We start from the raw sequence: 18,874 nt of genomic DNA on the forward strand, positions 1-18,874 counted from the left end.
TGAAATTACAGTCCACATGTTTTTGGGAATCCATCTCGGCATCCTTTATTTTTGTTCATAAGCAAGCATCAACTTCACTATAACCATTCGCTACCGAGTCTGGTTGGTCAGAAAATGAGTGCAGCTTCCTACACCTCTTAAAACACCCTTTCCTTTCACTTCTTAAAAAGAAAAACAAAAAAGAACAATGCAAAAATGGAAGACAATCATTGTTGGTGGCACAACTGAATCATGAAATGTGTACAACAGACTATTTCACCATCAGTAGTTTATATCATTAACTGGTTCACAACATTTTTGCTTTCTCTCTTCTCAGCTACACAACTGTATGTGTAAAGCACTTTGCTCTAACAGGTATACTCAGATAGGAATCATACAGAAATAATGCTTCACAAATAGCCCCAGTTTACATTTTTATTCGTCCCATTTCTTTACCACAAAACATGTTTAAATCACTGACTTCCAGAAGTCCCGACAGTAACCCTTTATAGGTCCAATTCTGGAAATGAGAAGGTAGTGGTTGGATGTCTCATTTGTGTCATTTAAATATCCATAGCGAGTGACAAGTAGAGCTGTGGGAATTTTGAAAGTAAAGGGGGTTTAAAAAAAAAAAAAGAAAATTCAGTGTTGACACCCCCCCCCCCACCAATGTTAAAAAAAGTAGGGAAAAGCACCTACATTTTACATATACATTGAAATTTATTGTAGGGTTAAAGGCTTTTCAGTCTCACCAATCACCATATACATATTTGTAAGTTATACCCACATTGGCTACATATAGAATTTTAACAATGTACATCCTTTTTGAAGTAGAATTGTTTCTTTTTTTCCCCCAAACATGAATTAGTCTAAGGACAATATCTATAGATGATATATGAAAGACCTACTTTGTCTACACATCACATGAGCACAAAACATCAATGTAGGACAAACTTTCACTACAGATAAAACTAGCAGTTATTCCATCATTATCATTACAACAAATGGAAAGGAATTAAATAAAAACCACTTCCCCCGACTTGTAAGAAATCTAGCATTTTATAATTACAAAAATTACACACAAACATGGCCACAACTAAAACAGCGTGTATGAGTGTTTTGTTAGTTGTGTTAATGTGTTGTGATAGGTACAAGGCACTCCCAACACCGCCAGAGTTTTGATCATGTTGGGCCTCTCCACAGGTCTCAGCTGAATGAAGGAGCAATGTGACCAACCGTGGTGATTTTGCAGAATCACTGACACACACTGTGGCTGTCATTGCTGTCCTTTCAGTTAAACATGCCTGCTGAACCTACTTATCTTTGGTGCCTTAACACAGGAAGTTCCAAAGACATCTGTTGCAATCTATGCACCCAGGTATGGTCTTAAATGAGGGAGCAAACCATTTTTATTACTTTGCATCAATACACAGGCTGTGCAACAAGGAACAAAAACTCATTATCCAAATATCTTGTCCGTAGATATCTGTCAGACAGAGATGTCATATTTGAGTGACAATGTATATATATTGAATCAGTATTGGACCATAATTAGTAAATTAAACACCTTGTTACATGTGGAATTGAACAATTTAAAGATAGGCTTTGACCTTTATATACTATTTTGGGGTTCAATGACAGTGATTGCATTCCCAATTTCCAATTCCCAATTCCCAGTTCCACACAATGCAATACACCACGTGAGGTGACCGGCAAGCAGTTCAGCGCTGACGGCACTTTTACACATTGGGTGACTGTGTTACAATCAGGCCTCCCATCACGGGAAATGCAGTATTGCCATACTTGTGATGTAACGTCCATTTACCAGAAGCAACCCTTTTTCAGGTTTGGACCAGCTAGTTTGTTTTTTTTTTTGTGCCCTGAATCATTCTTGCTGTGTTACATTATATTTGAAAACCAGATAGAATAGGAACTTCCTTTTGATCTCTTATATGATTGGGTACCCGTTCCGCAAAGAAAACAAAACAGTTACTGGGAAAATAATACATCAAAAAGAGAAATAATTCCAATTACTTGTATAATTTCTTTATACCGCAACCAAAAAAGTTGTTCAAATGTAAACAAATATTTAGAAAATAGCTCTACAGTACAAACCCATGTGGCATTACAGTCTATCAGTTTCTGGAAAATGCTTTTTCATTCAAAACCCAAAGACAAGCAGCTCCCATATAAATCTACTTTATCTGGACCTTGCAATGCTCCAACTACACGCAAATACCTGCTTCTCCTGTTGTTTTTTGTTCAGCATCTTCTGAACAATATTTAAAGGTATGGCAGGCAACTGGAATTGGCGTGGGCTCACAATGGATTTCTATAGCTTATGTGCGCACAATAGTCAAAACATCAACATGGAAAATGGCAATTTAAAAGCTTCAGTGTGCTAAAACTGTACAGCAGGCGTTTAATAAACAATTGTCAAATCCTTTGTGTTTCATCTGGATTCCAAAACAGTTCACTGAATTATTGCGGGCTTCAGATACAACATTATCTCACAAATTTTTGTCACTATACTTACACAAGCCTGGCAAATTATTAACAAGTGTAGCCATCACACTAAAATGCAACCCCACCCCAACCCAAAAGTTCATTCCCTTCCTCCCCAGAAAATAATAAATGTGAATAAATCACGGAAACCTCATAATTTCTGTCATGGGTTTCTCTCTCTACAGCATACATTTTACAGAAGCATGACAGAAGAGCCCAACTTTAGAACATGCTATACCCCTTTGTGTATACTACAGCGCATACTGTATGACATTTTCCTATTTTTGGACCCTGTTGTCTACTTTTGTTCTTTACCATTTGGCCTTATTACATAACTCCATGATATTTACAAAATATGAAAAAGTTATTTGTTCACCTACACGTATGATTTATTTGAGTTTTCTCATGCATAAAAAGAGGAAAAAACCCAAAGCTTGTGATGTATCATCTTGCTTTCCTCTGCTCCAGACAACACAAACAGAAAGAGAAAAAAGCACAGAGCCCAAGCTTTGTTCTGTCAGTCTGATATTCATGTGCAGGGTCTATCGCATTTTCATTCTCCATTTTAAAAGTCTCACAGCTGAACTGACAGTGAAGAAAACAAAAAGTGCAGGCTTTTTCCTTACATAGCTTAAAATAAACGCAAATCTAGAGGCCAAGTTTCACAGAGATCAAAAAATAAAGGTCTGTGATTACCATACTATGGCTACTGAATACTACGACTCGAATGACGACAGAAACTCTTGGCCCGAAGCAGTAACATCAGCCATTACAAACACCAGATTTGTATTTATTTTGCTCGAAGGGATATACATTTTCTCTCTCAACACTACAGGTCATTTTAAGAGACCGTAACAGGAACATGGAATGCCCCAGAGCTTCTAGGGTGTGTGTGTGTGTGTGTGTGTGTGTGTCGGTGAGCATGTATGTGTGTGTGTGTGTGTGTGCGTGCGCATGCGTGCGTGTGTGTGTGCGAGTGGGTGTGATCGTGTGTGTGCATGCGTGTGTGCGTGTGTGTGTACGCGCACGTGCGTGTGTGTGTGTGTGTGTGTGTGTGCGTATGTGTATGTGTGAACGCGTGTGTGTGCAGGTGCACTATCTGCCCTCTTGTGCTCTCAGTAGGTGAGTGTCGAGTCGTCCCACTCCAGCTGTTGCTGTCTGTTCGCGGCCTGCTGGTCCTCTGGCTCCCCGCCCTCCTCATCCTCGCTGCTTTCCGACTCCGCGCTGGTTATGTCGTCCTCCTCCTCGCCGTCCTCGCTCTCTTCCTCCTCCTCTTCCTCACTGCTGTGCTGGTCCTCATACGTCTGCGGGGGGGGGGGGGGGGGGGGATTGAGAGATCAAACAGCAGGTTAGACTCATCGGACCGTTTTTGGGGCTCGTAAGGGCGGGTGGGGGTGTGGTTGATGAGTGGTGGAGGATACCTCCATGGGGTTGACGGTGATGGTGAGGGCGGAGTCGTCCCAGTCCATCTCGCTCTCCTTGCCGTTCTCTTGATCTCTCATGGTGCGCTGGTGGGCGGCGCGGATCCTGAACACGCCCAGGATGATCACGAACACCAGGAAGCTGACGCACACAACGATGACGATGGTGGCAGCGCTAGGAACCACTAGAAAGGGAGAGAGAGAGAGAGAGAGAGAGATAGGGGTGAGGTCAGCATAACCGCTACACTCTTATTCTGGTTTAAAGTGTGAACTATTCTGACTCTAATAATCTTACTGAATTAACTCCTTCACTCAATCAGACTATTATGTCTGATCTTCACCCTCGTTACTATGGCAACAAATGCACATGCGGTACATTTAAACCACAGGACAGAAATAGCTGTAAATCAGCATACAGGAAAAATACTGCACCAGACACAGGTCACACTTACTGAGCTCAGTAGCTCTATGTGCCACGTCTACAACAACTGCCTTAAATAACAAAAATATAGCACATGACTGTCCTACTTTTTAAAAATGGACTAATCCACAGCAAAGGAAGAGAATAAAACGATTTCTTCCATTACAAAGGTCAGGATTAATCTAAATGAAAGCTTAGTCACATAATCTGACTTAAGTAGAGGTTAAGATGTGGACAGTTTACATGACAGTTCATATTGTGCATATATGCATCTGGATTTTTAATGGACTGTCAGTTACTCCCCTCATTTTACAAGCCCATGTCACACGAGATCATTGTGTTCACAGACACGGTGTGGTCCCATTTATAATATGCGCAAGACACATCTGTGTAGTCATCTCTTCTCTGAACACAAAATATAGAGTTCAACCCACAAAAGTGAAGTGTTTTCGATTTGGATTGATTAACTACTGCTGGAGAGATTCCATAGCTGTTACTCTAACTGCCCAAATCCTTGGATGAAGCGTCAAGCATCACAAGCCTGCATTCGAACTGAATGTTGGTTTTGTATATGCTCTCCCGACAGAGAACAGAGCTTGGATCTTTGTGTTAACGTCCACGTTCAAGGACAGCCACACATTTCTGCACGCTATAAAATGGGCTGAATCATCGCGACACAAGGGGCGGTGGCTACCTGAAGCCTGGTGGGAATTGGCCAGGGTGTGTCCGGAAAGGTCCATGGAGCCATGGTGGATGGGGCTGATGAACTGAGGCTGCATCATGGCGTTGTTAACGTGGTCCATGGGGTTGGCAGTGTGGATCACATTGACCTGAAGCAGAGTGTACACACGCAAACTTGAATATGTCTGACTTTGTGACAAGTACACAGTACAGCAAATAACTCAAATACAGAATATCTGTACATGTAAATGACCATGTAAGCCCTTGCGTCTGATAGCAAGTAGCATACACATACCCAAGAACTGATCATGCTAGCTTGTGCTAAAGAATATACATAGCATAACAGTGACACAAAAATCACATGTATGCAAGCAGATAAATCCATAAGAAAATGTCCTAGATAACTTAAAGCTTGGACAAATTTTTAGCTAACAATAGCTTTTGACAGTGTTTTTTTATTTAGCGGACATTTACTTCGGCCATAAATTGTATGATATGGCCTGGTATCTTGTGTTTTGTGGATTGCATGTTGTTCCAGTTGCGACAAACAATTGCTTTCCTCAACCCAGCTGACAAACGACTGCATTTGTCCGTAGTAGTAAGGTTCTAAATTCTTGAAAAAATTAGATTCTGCAATGTCTTCTCATATTAGTTTACTCTTGAATTTGATTGTGAAAGAGGGCAATCATTTTCACCATTTCTCACAAATTGTATCCCAGCCTCTGCCTTTGGTTGCGATCTTCCATATGAATATGGCATGAAGCTGTGGGTGGAAATCAAATCAATCAATCAAAGCTTTTTCCACACACCTCAACCTTGAAGGTGTTGCTGATGTAGCGGCCATTGAGCTCGGAACACACCAGCTTGAACTTCCTGTCAAAGAGGGCCTCTGTGTGCCAGTTCCTGTAGCGGATGAGATGCAGAACTTCCTCATAGTTCGTCATTGTGTTGACACCTGGAAAACCACGGAGGAAAGAAAGATTTCAGACAAACATTTCCGGCCATTTCACAGGAATGTTTTTTCTTAGTAGTGTGTTTTAACTCATTAAAATAAAAATATCACAGATATGTTGATTTTACTTCTTAGATTTTCACTTCCAATCCCAAAAAGAACTGGAATGAAAACTCAAATGTAAGCGTGTTTTTTTGGGCCTCAGATGCAAAATACGTATGACAAACATCTATTTTTTTTACTTCGAGAACTATTCGAAAGTAACTAAGTAGTTAAAGCACTCCAACAGGTGCACTAATAGTGCACTGGTGCTACTTGTTTCCAGAGCGGTCCTTAAAAACCTGCAGTGATTTGGGCCCCTGCTTAGAGGCGGAGCTTAACCTGTGATGATCAGGCCCATATTTGAGGAGCTCATCTCCAGGCCATGCTGCTGGATCTGAGCCAGGTCCACCTCCAGGCTTTCGTGTTCGGCGTCCAGCTCCTCCCCCACCGCCGTCACCTCGCACGTGTCCAGGTTGTGCATGATCTCCTCCGACACCACCGACTCTTGAACTGGGGACGCCGCAAGCGCCCGTTATTTTAAAGGACTGCATTCATACATTGATAATTTACTCAAAAACAACAATGCGAATGAGCATTATTTTATACAGGCAAGCATGACTAGGTGGACATTTGCAGAGGAAAAGCAGTTCTGGTACAGTATTAAAGGCTGACCTAATGCTCAGCCTTTGTCCTACTGGATCTGTGATTCAGTGTTTCTCTGGCTCTTAGCCTAGATGCACCAGATGGCGAAACTACGCTCAGACTCCCCCACGTCACCCCTCCCTCTCTCCTCACTGCTGGGCTGCTCACCCATGCCCCATCCACGCACCTCCTCCCCCCCCCCCCCCCCCCCCCCCCCCCCCCCCCCCCCCCCCCCCCCCCCCCCCCCCCCCCCCCCCCCCCCCCCCCCCCCCCCCCCCCCCCCCCCCTCCTAAACCCTCGCTGGCACCTGTGGGGTCGTCCTCGCTGTCGCCCTCGGCCTCCACCTCGCGGGTGATGGTGCTGACGATGCGCAGCTCGGGGAACAGGGTCACGCCCTCCGCGCTCTCGAACTCGGGGGCACCCCGGGCGAAGTGGTCGATGCCACTCAGGCTGATCTTCGGCTCCTCTGGCTGCAGGACCATCACGTACCCCTCCACGTCTGGCACAGAGGTACACGACTCCTCGTTTAAGCACCTGGGGACAGGGGAAAGAGGTCTGGGGTGTCAGGGCAGAGGACAGTCAGGCCTACCAGTAATTAGTCCTGCTTTGCCAGAATATTAACCGCTGAGGCACCTGCGGCCCACCGTTAGACTGAATTTACGCAAACTAGGGCTTGTATTTAAAAGACCTGCTGCACTGAAAATCTGGGGTTTTGTACAGGACTTAATAAGACATTTTTTATATACAGAAATGGAAAACTACAATATTAGCATTGGCCTCATTTCATAATTTCAAGTGATTCAGGTCATTTGTTTAAGACAATACCTCTCCCAGCAGTGACTTGCCTTTTTCCTGTTTGGGAATTTAGAAAACTAAAAAAAAATTTCAATGTTCCTCTTAATTCTTTTACTTTCTACTGTTAAGTCAGTCAAGGGCAAACTCTGTTCCTGTATCCAAGTACATTTATGTTTATGCCAGGGCCCATCATGAAAGCATTTAACTCATGTATCACATTATGAATACACAGGATCCTTCTTCTGAATCTAATTTTAAAGAGATGCTGACATGGGTAATTAGGAGCAGTTAATCAATTGTTTCTAATAGTATAGGGGTGTTCAATGCTAAAATGTAACAATACCTTCAATGTTTGATCTTACGATAAAGCAGATCCATATAGGTCCCCAAATTACATTTATTGTAGACAAATACCTCAAAGGCACATTGGAGGAAAGTATTATAAATTGCAAGCCACAGCTACGTCATTAACCATACAATGATGATTTTACTACTGTACAGACAAAATGGAGGCGGACACGCACTTGACGGTGGTGGAGATGCGCAGGTGGCGGATGCCGGGCGTGGGGAACTGTCTGGAGTTGAGGTAGGAGACGTGCTGCATGACCTTGTCAAAGCTCTCCATGTCATCCCCCTCCAGGGTCACAGACGACTGGCTGGGGTTAAACTGCACCTGCAGAGAGGCAGGACAGCGTCACCTGCGTGCACAAGCCTCACCTTCACTTAAACCCACATGAAGGTCAACCAAATCAGCGGTCGGCAATGAGTCTTCACATGCGCTCAATGTCCATGGCAAAACTTTCGATATTTGTTTAAAAAAAAAAAATCAAAAACATAAAAATCGCCAAAAAAAATCTATTAAAAAATGTAACATCAACAAAAAGTTCACATCAGCCACAGAGTCCTGCAAACTGGTGTCTGTTATGAAGGATGATGGTGCCGACTCTTAAACCAAATACCCAGTGCATGTCAGAGAATAGCCCAGACAGCAAGGGGCAAGAGAGGCACCCAGAGAAGACTTACATTTTCCATGACACTTTAAAGACTTTTTAAATATGAATGTGGTATTGTCAATGATTCATATTGTTTCAAAGTCAGATTCATAAAAAATGTCTACTAAGAACATACAGAATTATATGGGGAAACAATTTGTCAGTATGAAAATAATGTGCTGACATACAGTTGCAGATGCTCTTGGCTGTCGATCCCTGTTACTGAAAACCTTTGGTAATGGGCTTATCCATTAACGTACAAGCCAGTGAACTCATGAATTTAAGCTAAAAGGCTCTGCCTGATTACCTTGATGTTGGTGCCCACTTCCTCAGGGAGCTGGATGTCCAGGCCTTCCTTGCAGGTGTACAAACAGTCAATCACCCTCTTCTTCTCCAGTTTCCCGGACCTGACCATCAGTCCGGCCAAGTTGCCTCGGAAATACTGCGACATCTGAGCGCTGCCCCCTACAGGCCAGGAGAAAGGGATGGTGTCAGTAGGGAACACTCTTCTCATGCTTCCTTTGGTTACTGCCCCAGCAAATCAGGCATGCAGTGTCTCTGCAATCATGCTCATGCAGGTTAGTACATCGCACCTAACAATGTCTGGGGGAGGCCAATGCCAAGAACAGGATGAGCTGAAACTGAAATTGGCCCCACATGCAATACTTTCAGATGACTGTTCACAATGAAGTCACAGAAACACGAACATAAAAATGGCAGGCATCGTGGCGATGAATAGCAAGGACATTGTTACTAAAAATTATCTGAAATTATTACTTAACAGGCTATAATTCATTGACTGGAAAAAGTAATCAAATAACAATACTGTAAATGCTGAAATATTTGCCTTGCACCTTAATTTTCCTGGGTTTGGTGGTCTCCCTTTAACTTCAAACTTAAAATGATTCATAGTATGTTACCAAGTCCAGTTTGCATATTTCAAACAGACACTGAACTACGGCCATTTGGATACAGGCATATTTCTGAGATGTTAAGGCCCTCTAGAAGGATAATGGAGAGTGAGGATAGATGCCCAAGGTCACTGTGTAACTCAAGCTCAGTATTGACTGCAGCGGTTGGTGACATGACACTCTTAGAAGCCTTTCTCTGCACCAAGGTCACAGAGATGTGCAAGCACAACAAAGATTATAACACGATAACAGCATTATACACCCATAAGATAACAGCATTTCTATATGCCTCTCGAGTACTTTTAAAGATGCCGTATATTTCGCTAACAACCATTTCAGTGCGTCGGCTGCAAACTGAAAGAAAATATTTAATCTGGAGCAACAAAAGCTGAGAAACAGGAGAAAAACACAATGATGGGCTGGCAGCTGGCAGGGCAAGGGTGACAGGACCGGGCATGCTTCAAAAGTTTATAAACCGCATGTTTGCATGCAAAAAAACACTGAACACTGAACACGGACTTCATGTGTACGCTTGTGCTTATGAGTGCTGGTTGAGCAAGTAGAGAAAGACTCCATCAACCTGTCAAAGTTTCAAAGTCTGTCTCATTGTCACTGTCATGTCCTGAATTGTCTGTGGAGGTAAGACAAAGAGGAAGAGAAGAGGAATCATGGATTATCTGAAGGAGTAGTTCACCCTTTGAACACACAGCTTGGACCTGCAGAAAATAATCTGTCATGCTGTCACAAAGTTTGCCAGTAGAAAACATATTTATACTTTTCTCAATATCAGTCTCAGTTAAGTTATAATTACAATTCTTTAGGTCCTATCATTTAATCCACTTGGTACCCATCAAAAAAAATGACATGCATATTCACACTGTTTTATGTTGATTAGCATTCTCCGCGTTACGTTTAAAAAAAATATATAAATACTGTCGGCCAACATGGGGCTGAACATGTCCAGTGCCCACCCTAATTTGGAATGTCCTATTTGCTCCTTGCACCCGGCTGCATTCATGCCTGATCCCCACTGCTGCTTCAAGTGTGCAGACATCTACAGCTCTTCACTGAAACACGTGATGTCACCAAGCTGCTTCTTTTCACACCGAAGCCCGCAGCAAAAATACTGTTTTTTTTTCCCGTCCAGCTATCGTTACACGTATTGATCATAAATAGGCGTTCTGAGCCTTCTCGGTGATACTGCACTTTTATATCCCTGAGAGCATCACTGATGTTTACCTCTTCTATAGGTCACTCTGGATAAGAGCGTCTGCCAAGTAAATAAAATGTAATCTCACATTATTTGGATCAAATCTTAAATATAGATATTTCCCCTGCTTTATTGCACACATTATTTCTTCCCACTTCCACTAAATGGTCTTTAAAAACCACAAACAATAAAGTCTAATTTTTGTTGGTGCAGAACCCATATGCTCTGCAAGTGCCCAAAATGTGTATTTTATCAGATCTGGTAGAGGAAAATGTCTCAGTGTCCCCTCTGTAGATGTTACTCATCCTGATAAGATCCATTAAACTACTGGAGGCTACAGTGGCTCCTACGGGAAAAGGGTACGCTGCAAGCTGAAGCAGGGCTGTGTGAACCCAGATATGGGTGAAGCTGTCATGTGTTATTAATGACTCACAGACCAAAAACCCACTTGTTTTTCAATCCGTAAAAAAGTCAGTGACTGACAGAATGTGATAAAGAGTCACTCAGTGGCCCCTTTAAAATTATATTCTACACTATGGATGCATCGTTCATAAAATAGCTCATGTGGGAAGTGTTAATTATTCATGTTCAGAGTACCCAAGAGATTATTGGCCGGTCAGCCTGTGGTGAGAGCATAATTCCGATGACTGGAATTCTGCATGCACTAAAATATCGATCCCTACAGTTTCTAATGTACATAATTATGCCTTTAAAAGTAGTCTTCTGAAAAGGAGAAGCCACACACTGTCAGTGTAATGAGGGTGGATGTAATCAATCAAGATTCATGTTGTACATTTGATTAAATAGCCTTTAAACCTCACAATTAAGCAGGGGTCAATTAAGGGATAATCACCAAAATTATTTTGTAAGGTGACCTACATCTGAGCTGAGAAAATAATCAGTTGATCTGATGATTATCTTACATTAGAACACACAATAAGCGTTGAGGCCTAATGTTTTTGGTTCATACTGTAATACTGGTCCGCCACCGTTTAAAATGTTACGTAATGTTGCACACCTTTTTGCAGAAATTGATAGATTTTCACGTACCTTGCCAGCATGCGCCGATGGTAAGCTGCGTCTCAATCTTGGAGGCATGCAGGGGGTAGTCCTCTGTGACCAGGAAGGGGTCGAAAGAGACGCCGTCCACAAACAGCGTCACCGCGGGGACCTCGATGTTTAGCACATAGTGATGCCACTCTTTGTCACAAACCTGAGGAGAAAAACCGCACGTTTTGTGCTGCAGTTGTCTAAACATTTCTTCAAATTTTTAACCAGTCCACGTACCCTAATTTCCCTTTTCTTGGCTCAGAATGCACAATGGGTGTTACAAGTTTCCTGCCATCGTTGCAACGCTCTCTGTCGATTCATCTGAACAGATAAGCACCAGTCTCTTCTGAAGAGCTTTCTGCCAGCTGCCGTTTCTCTGCATACAGCAGTCAACCTGGTGAGCTGCGTGCTCATCACATACGAGTACACTTCATGTGCAGCTGGAGCACTCCGACTGCAGGCAGCCTCCAGACCAGAGGAGGCGCTGTTGCGCAATGACACAAATGGCTCAAGTCGACCAGTTATGCACAACCCAGTCAGCTGCCCGCCATGGTCAGCATTGGCACAGTCAGCATATGATTCATGATGATGGGGCACGTCACTATACTGAGAAACAATGCTTTAGCAGGAGTTGCCTCTTGAAAACCCCCTTTCATTCTGTTTTTGTTTAAATATCCAGCTGCTTTTGAGAACCAAAGCACGGGGCGCTCACTAAAGAACCATTTTCTTTGGTGACTCAGAACATAACAGCAAGCAAGGCTTACCAATCAGTTACTAGTCCACGCTTCAAAGAAACAAATCTGAGCTGTTCAGACAGCACACGCTTACAGCCGGTAATGGAAAGATTATGAGGTTGATTTTATTTAAAGCCAAAAATAGACCACTTTCTTTCATAATGCCTATTAGCTGATGTGAGCTTGAGTACAGCCATTGCCTCTCATCTGCCTAAGAAGATGCTGCAGTTGGGAACTATTTTTATCATTGGTTGAAACAGCATCGGTATTATTCATGTTTAATTGGATACTTTTCATTTTACTTTCAGATACTAGTTTTATCTTAAAAATACCCTGCACAGAATCTGCTAGTAGAAAGAGGATGTCAGCAAGGAGACAAATTATTTATTGCACTGCTCCAAAGTGAGAGGTTGCACACAGAATTCTGATATTCCATTTGAAACAGGAATCTGTAAACAGAGTTCCTGCCCTTCACCTAACCACAGGGCTGAAGTGGTCCTTCGTGTCTCTCTGTCTCAAAGCTAAGAAGAACACTTTGTTCATCTTTAAAATGAACTGCCTCTTGTCTTCAAGGATAATAATTTCATGATTTCTTTATATTCATAACAAATAAAAGGAACACATCAATAATTCCAGCAAAGCAAAAAGGATACAAAAAGACCAGTTTGTGATGATTACCCACGATTGCTCAAGTAGACATACACAATTTACCAAAGCAAATAACCATACCTACATGGACAATGTCACGTTTTGAGTTAGCAATGGCTTCTGATAACCAAGAGCTGCAGTTGTGGCTCTTGCATTGTAATCGGCCTATGGTGTGAAAGGTGACCAGAGGATAAAGGCCTAGTTTAGAGCATGTTTGCTATCATTTATGAGGAAGGGGATTTGTGATGGGTCATTAAATTGAAATTCTGTGTGCAGGCCTCAGTCAACAATTATTTCATTCCTTTTTTTAAAAGAGAATGGACAATCTCCCCTCATGAGCTATTTTTTTCCACTTTATTCAGATGGAAAAAGCAAAGGCTTAAGGATAGAGAAGGTATCACATGACACAAAGTGCCAATGACAGTAATCCTGCTGCACGACAGGATTCATGTATGGGTTGGGAGCCTACTGTCCTACAAACGGCCCTGCACGATCTCCCCTATGTTCAACAAAACTGGGCCCTTCCCAGTGCACGTGTGCAGTCGGGATGCACCACGAAGGTCACCATGGTAGGTGGGGGCGTTCAGACCACTTCCTGACCTGGTCTAGCTTCCAGTGGAACTCGGCTGGTTTGTAGTTCTCAGACTCGGAGGGGTCCTGGCGCAGGAGGAAGATGAGTCGGCAGTTGTGCACGTACAGCGAGTAGTGATGCCGGTTCATCTCTGCCAGAAAGGGAGGTGACAGCAGTTAAACGCTCAGCAGCCTGATGGGAAGCGGCCATAAGAAGTTGAGCCCAATGGCTCGGTTAAGTTGAGGTGCAATGTCACGGTTCACAAAAACACAGATTCCCACATTTTCTAAGGTACGTAATTATTATATTATGCCTTTAAAACTAGTTTTCTGAAAAGGAGAAGATACACTGTCAGTGCATTGCAGGTGGATGTAATCAATCAAGATTGGTGTTGTACATTTGATTAAATAGCCATTAAACAGCACTTATTTCCGCACGTAACTTTTATCCTGTTCCTAGTATTATATATGTCACATTTACCAAAGCCATTTAGAGCTTAGATTAAGAACTCTCCAATGATAGTTTGCGTGCAGATTCATTTTGGAAGTACTAAACAGGACTGCCTGTCGTTGCGACTATTCATTGTTATTCATAACATATATTTTGAAGGAATGAAAATTATTTATGTGGTGGTCAAAAAATGTTCACTGAAACAGTGAATTTAATGTGTCATGATAGCTAGCCCTAGCCAGTACTGTCTTTTTGCAAGCATCAATAAAGGAACGGTCACTCCATTTAAGGTGATAGGTATCTGGTTTTATTTAAAATGCACACCAGCTTTCAATAATCAACAATAATCAACTGCTTGCATGAACAAGTACAGAATACTACAAGTATAGAAAGTATATATATTTAGCATCTTGAACCTACAGCCTACATTCATTCTATCTGGAAAGTTAAAACACAACACAACATGTTACAACTAACGTACAGGACCAGATTTAGTAACAGGGAAATCCTAAAAGTGCAGGACTATGTGGGTCACCTATTTCAGACCTCTGCATGTTCTCTCTGTCTGGGGGGGAGGGTATACCCCGGCACTGTAATCCTGCTTATGCAACCTCGGCCCGGCCCACGCTACACGTCCCCGTTACACTCCCGTAACCGAGTGGGTTTCCCGTCTAAGAGACGGTAAAGGGCGTGATGGTGAGCGTTTAAGACCCGCGGATTCCCTCTGTGTTTCACTAAGCCTTCATTTACAGCAGGGACCTCTGCAGCGAGAGCCTGCCCGGGATAGAACGGGCTGTGAGGAGCAGCGCTCACTGCAGGGTGAAAACTCAGGGATGCATCACACAGGAAATAAGGCACAGAGTGTCAATATGGGCCGTGTGAGAACGCGCTCGCACACGCATACACACACACACGCACACATACACACGTACTGTATGCACGCACAGGCATTCCTGTGCACGTACACACACACCCACTCGCACTAGCTCACACCCCCACACTCTCATCCACACGCTTTGTAATTTGCAAGGTTGCCTATGTCCACGTACAGGCTGCGCTGGAGGGTATTTCTCCACAGGGGGCGGGGCCGGTACCTGTCTTGTCGGAGTTGCAGAGGATGGTCTCCTTCTCCTTGGCCCCCGGTCCGTGCCTCATCCACACGGAGATGGTGAAGGGCTCCTTCAGGCTGCTGCTGACCACGCCCTCGGGGACCCTGATAGCCTGGGTGCCGTTGAACTCGTAGACCTGGTCGCTGTCGTGGCCGTTGTCCGTGGGCAGCCCCGCCGTCCAATTGGCTGAGCCGCTGGGGGCGGGAAGCAGCTCCACCGTTCCGGAACTCGCACCTGCAGCCAACACTGGGTTACTGTATGTCACTACATTACATTACATTACGGCCATTTGGCGTTTTTCCTGAGCAATTTACAATGAGAAGACAGCTGCTTAATTTGGCATTAAGAGCAACAGCAACCCTAGAGGTGGGAGGTAAAGTCATATCACAGATGGTCTACAATGGAGGTCTACAATTATTTTTAAAAACATAATTTCTGAACAGAATGTTACTGGGAGAGTATAAATCCTTTTACAAATTACCACCATTTTTACCATTCTTTTAGAGATTTAGTACGACCTATCCCCTTCCTGCACCCTCCTTCTCAAATCCATTCTCTAATGTGCCAATTAGGAAAAGGGTTTGCTTACCACACATCATGTGCAGGGACTTCTCAGAGTATGTCTCCCGGTCACAGCCCTTTCCAATGTGGCTGGTCTCTAGCTCGATGTTGACCTGGATAGAGGTTATTGGCTCCTCACAGGTCTCCAGGTGCATGCTGGGAAATAGCGCCAGACTTCCTGTGCCTGGCTCATATTCCATCCGTTTGTTCCATCCTGCCCCAAAGGAAACCAGCAGTTTGAGCGAAACAACAGAAAAGGACCCAGTTCTGTGCAAACAAGCCCATAAGGGATGCCAAGCGCAGCCGTAAGTTATCCGAGAGCAATTCAAGTTGAAGTTAATATAATCCACTTTGCAGAACAGCAAAGTGTGAGGGCATTTCGAGCACAAATCTCATTTGCCACTCTAGTGTTGAGTAATGTTTTTAGCTGCTGACACCAGCCCATAAGGGGGGGGGTTTAATGTCCTGCTCTCAATGAGGTACATAGCAGAGCTAAATCTTATTCCCCACCTTTCATTTCTCGCCCATGTTTGGGTGGTTAAATGTGAAACTATAGGCTCAACTCACGACTGCAACATTCCCCACAAATATGGAAGGGCGTGTGCATGTACGTCACGTCTCTGCAGCAGCGAGCCAACTGAGGTGCCACAGTTACGGGACCAGAACACTACACAGCTGAGGAGTCACCTTCAAGCCATTCCCAACCAACATAAACTCTCCGTGAATGACACCATGACCAATTACGTAGCTTAACAGAGCCTAACTGCCGCAGTACTGAGACAGAAGGTTCAGCTACACCTGCAGCTAATCCCAGGTAAATGAATACTGCTCGGTCACCTTGCCAGCCCGGTTTACAGGTGGGCTTGACGTCGACCTTCACCAGGACATCCTCAGAGGCCCGGTTCTTCCCGCAGTCGTAGGCGGTCACTGTCAGCTTGTACATGCGCTCTTTGCTGTAGTTGAGCTGCTCTGTGTTCTTGATGTAGCCTAGGGGGGGGGAAGAATCACAATGGAAATGAGCTAGTCATTTATTGGTCGGACTCTTTTCAGCGTTGAGCGACACACCCGGCTGCAGCTCTGCCTGAGAACAATGAAAGCCCACAGCTGAGCCAGCACTGACTTTAGCAGCATGAAAAAAGCTTAACTTGACATAACATTAGACCAGCAAAAAAAAAACTGAAAGAAGACTTAATAAAGATCAAATAATAAAGGGGCTACATTAAAGATCACATCAACTTCCTGGAAAATCTCTTGCTCACCCAGATCAATTGTATTTGGCCCATTTTAGAAGTGTATTTAATAATGCAGTAGTGCCAAAAAAGCTCACAAATCAATTTCTGATGTAGGTAGGAGTAGCGGCTCAGGGGAGATGGGGGGGGGGGGGGGAGACGGGGGGTGTAATGCAGTCCCTTCGGTGTCTAACCTTCCTTGTCGATGGTGAAGGGCACGTCGGGGGTGAGGATCTCGTAGCTGCAGATCTGGCTGTACTGGAAGGAGCAGTCTGCGTCCACGGCCTCCACGCGCAGGATGCTGTCGTATGTCTTCCCCTCGATCGCCGTGGCTCTGTACGCCTTCTCCTTGAACACCGGCGAGTACTCGTTCACGTCGTTCACCTGGACGTGGACCGTGGCCCTGGATGAAACGCACAGACGATTCAGAACGAGGCTCTCGCCAAAGCCAGTCAACCGGGAAAAAAAAGCATTCAAAAATGAACAGGAAAAACTACAGATGGCTCAGGAATTGTGATAGTGGAACGTTCAGGTCAAAAGTTCCACTGATCCTATGACCTGCTAGTTCACCAATGCAATATGCTGATGTGAAATCTCAAGAGCAACTAAACCAGTTAAAAGATAGCATTAAGTAGATTAAATAAATGTTACTGGGAGTCACGTTTCAGGGCAATATATAGACAGACCTCCATGGGACATTTCTGCCTGAGCATTGTTCTGGCTGGAGAGTCTCAATGTAATCTTATAAGGCTCAGAAAATCTATTCTGAGCACTAACAAACAGAGAGAGTAATGTGCTCTCTGCTTGCTATTATGATGACCTCACCATATAATTGAGTTTCAGATGTCAGGATTGGTCACACTTTTTAAAATGTATTTTTTGTAAAAGTAAAAAGAGAATAATGTAAATAATTAATAATAACAAATAATTTGACTCGTTTTAGAGATCATACTTCACTTTTTGTGCACTTTACAGTGTACAGGGGATGAGACAGGCTGTCTGTAACATTATTCATAAATTATTAACATTATAATAAGAGCTATATAACTCACTTTTGTCCTTTATACAAAAAAACAAATATGGTTATAAAACAGTGAATGCATCTCATAATTATCCATGTATTGATACTCCATGTGGCCCAAACACATTTTTTGCATTTTTTTGTGGTTTAAATATTTATGACCCCAATGACAAAGTACATATGCTGCTGTTTGTTTAATTACATTTAAACTTAGTTAAAATAAACGAAACAAATAATAAAACATGCATATTCTTGTGATTACTTTTCTTGTTGTCCAAAAACAGGTAACCATGTTTTAGAAATGAATAAATTTGTCAAGCCGACTTAATGAGCAACCAATATCTTTAAAAAAAATTATATATATATATATATATTTTTTTTTTTTTTGCTAATGTCAGCATGACTTCACTGCTGTAATTTATAGTAAATTATATCAAGCTGGCGAATTAGCAAGAAGAATGGATGCATTTCACTCGCTACACAGTATATTCCTTTTATAGATTCGGGCATATCAAGAATGATGAAAATGTACTTTCCCCCGGACTTTCCCAGAATGCACTGTGGGCAGCAGAACTGAAAGGCCCTGGGTGGCTTAGCGTGAGCTTCAGACTCACTTGTGGGATTTCTTCATGTTCTCTCCATCGGGGCCCTCTCCACAGTCGTAGGCCTGGATGGTGAAGGTGTGCTCCTTCTGCAGCTCGCAGTCCAGCTTCTCCTTGGCCCGAATCACGCCCTCGCCCGTGGACTTGTCCAACACCACCGCTTCGAACGGGACGTTCTGCCCGTGAATCCTGAAGCCACAAATCTCACCTGTGCACATCGACGGGAGGACGGGAGAGGGAAGCTTAAATACCGAACTGCAGCCGTAAAGATTAATGACACAGTCAAAAACAGCCCGTCTGCATCAATAAAACACGCACAAAAATAAACAAATAAAAAACGATCGTTTG

At 43.4% G+C, this 18,874-nt stretch overlaps 1 protein-coding gene across 4 annotated transcripts in view; it reads right to left on the reverse strand.

Moving 5' to 3' along the window:
- Positions 1-29: 29 nt before the first annotated feature.
- Positions 30-18,874, reverse strand: part of LOC118210981 (calsyntenin-1-like) — a 35,846-nt gene continuing 17,001 nt past the window's right edge. For 2 of the 4 annotated variants that reach the window (XM_035387553.1, XM_035387552.1), the window contains 16 exons: positions 18,539-18,734; positions 17,098-17,306; positions 16,512-16,661; positions 15,703-15,888; positions 15,099-15,347; positions 13,584-13,705; positions 11,602-11,764; positions 9,922-9,972; positions 8,738-8,895; positions 7,963-8,111; positions 6,951-7,177; positions 6,341-6,511; positions 5,817-5,962; positions 5,021-5,156; positions 3,906-4,090; positions 30-3,788 (listed from right to left, as the gene is read on the reverse strand). In XM_035387553.1, the coding sequence (XP_035243444.1) occupies positions 3,600-3,788; positions 3,906-4,090; positions 5,021-5,156; positions 5,817-5,962; positions 6,341-6,511; positions 6,951-7,177; positions 7,963-8,111; positions 8,738-8,895; positions 9,922-9,972; positions 11,602-11,764; positions 13,584-13,705; positions 15,099-15,347; positions 15,703-15,888; positions 16,512-16,661; positions 17,098-17,306; positions 18,539-18,734 (2,687 nt within the window). In that variant the 3' untranslated portion in view covers positions 30-3,599. The remainder of the gene's footprint in view (positions 3,789-3,905; positions 4,091-5,020; positions 5,157-5,816; positions 5,963-6,340; positions 6,512-6,950; positions 7,178-7,962; positions 8,112-8,737; positions 8,896-9,921; positions 9,973-11,601; positions 11,765-13,583; positions 13,706-15,098; positions 15,348-15,702; positions 15,889-16,511; positions 16,662-17,097; positions 17,307-18,538; positions 18,735-18,874) is intronic. The other 2 variants (XM_035387555.1, XM_035387554.1) reach the window with 1 other exon arrangement.

This window comes from Anguilla anguilla, chromosome 13 (genome assembly GCF_013347855.1).
Source record: "Anguilla anguilla isolate fAngAng1 chromosome 13, fAngAng1.pri, whole genome shotgun sequence".
Classification (NCBI taxonomy): domain Eukaryota; kingdom Metazoa; phylum Chordata; class Actinopteri; order Anguilliformes; family Anguillidae; genus Anguilla; species Anguilla anguilla.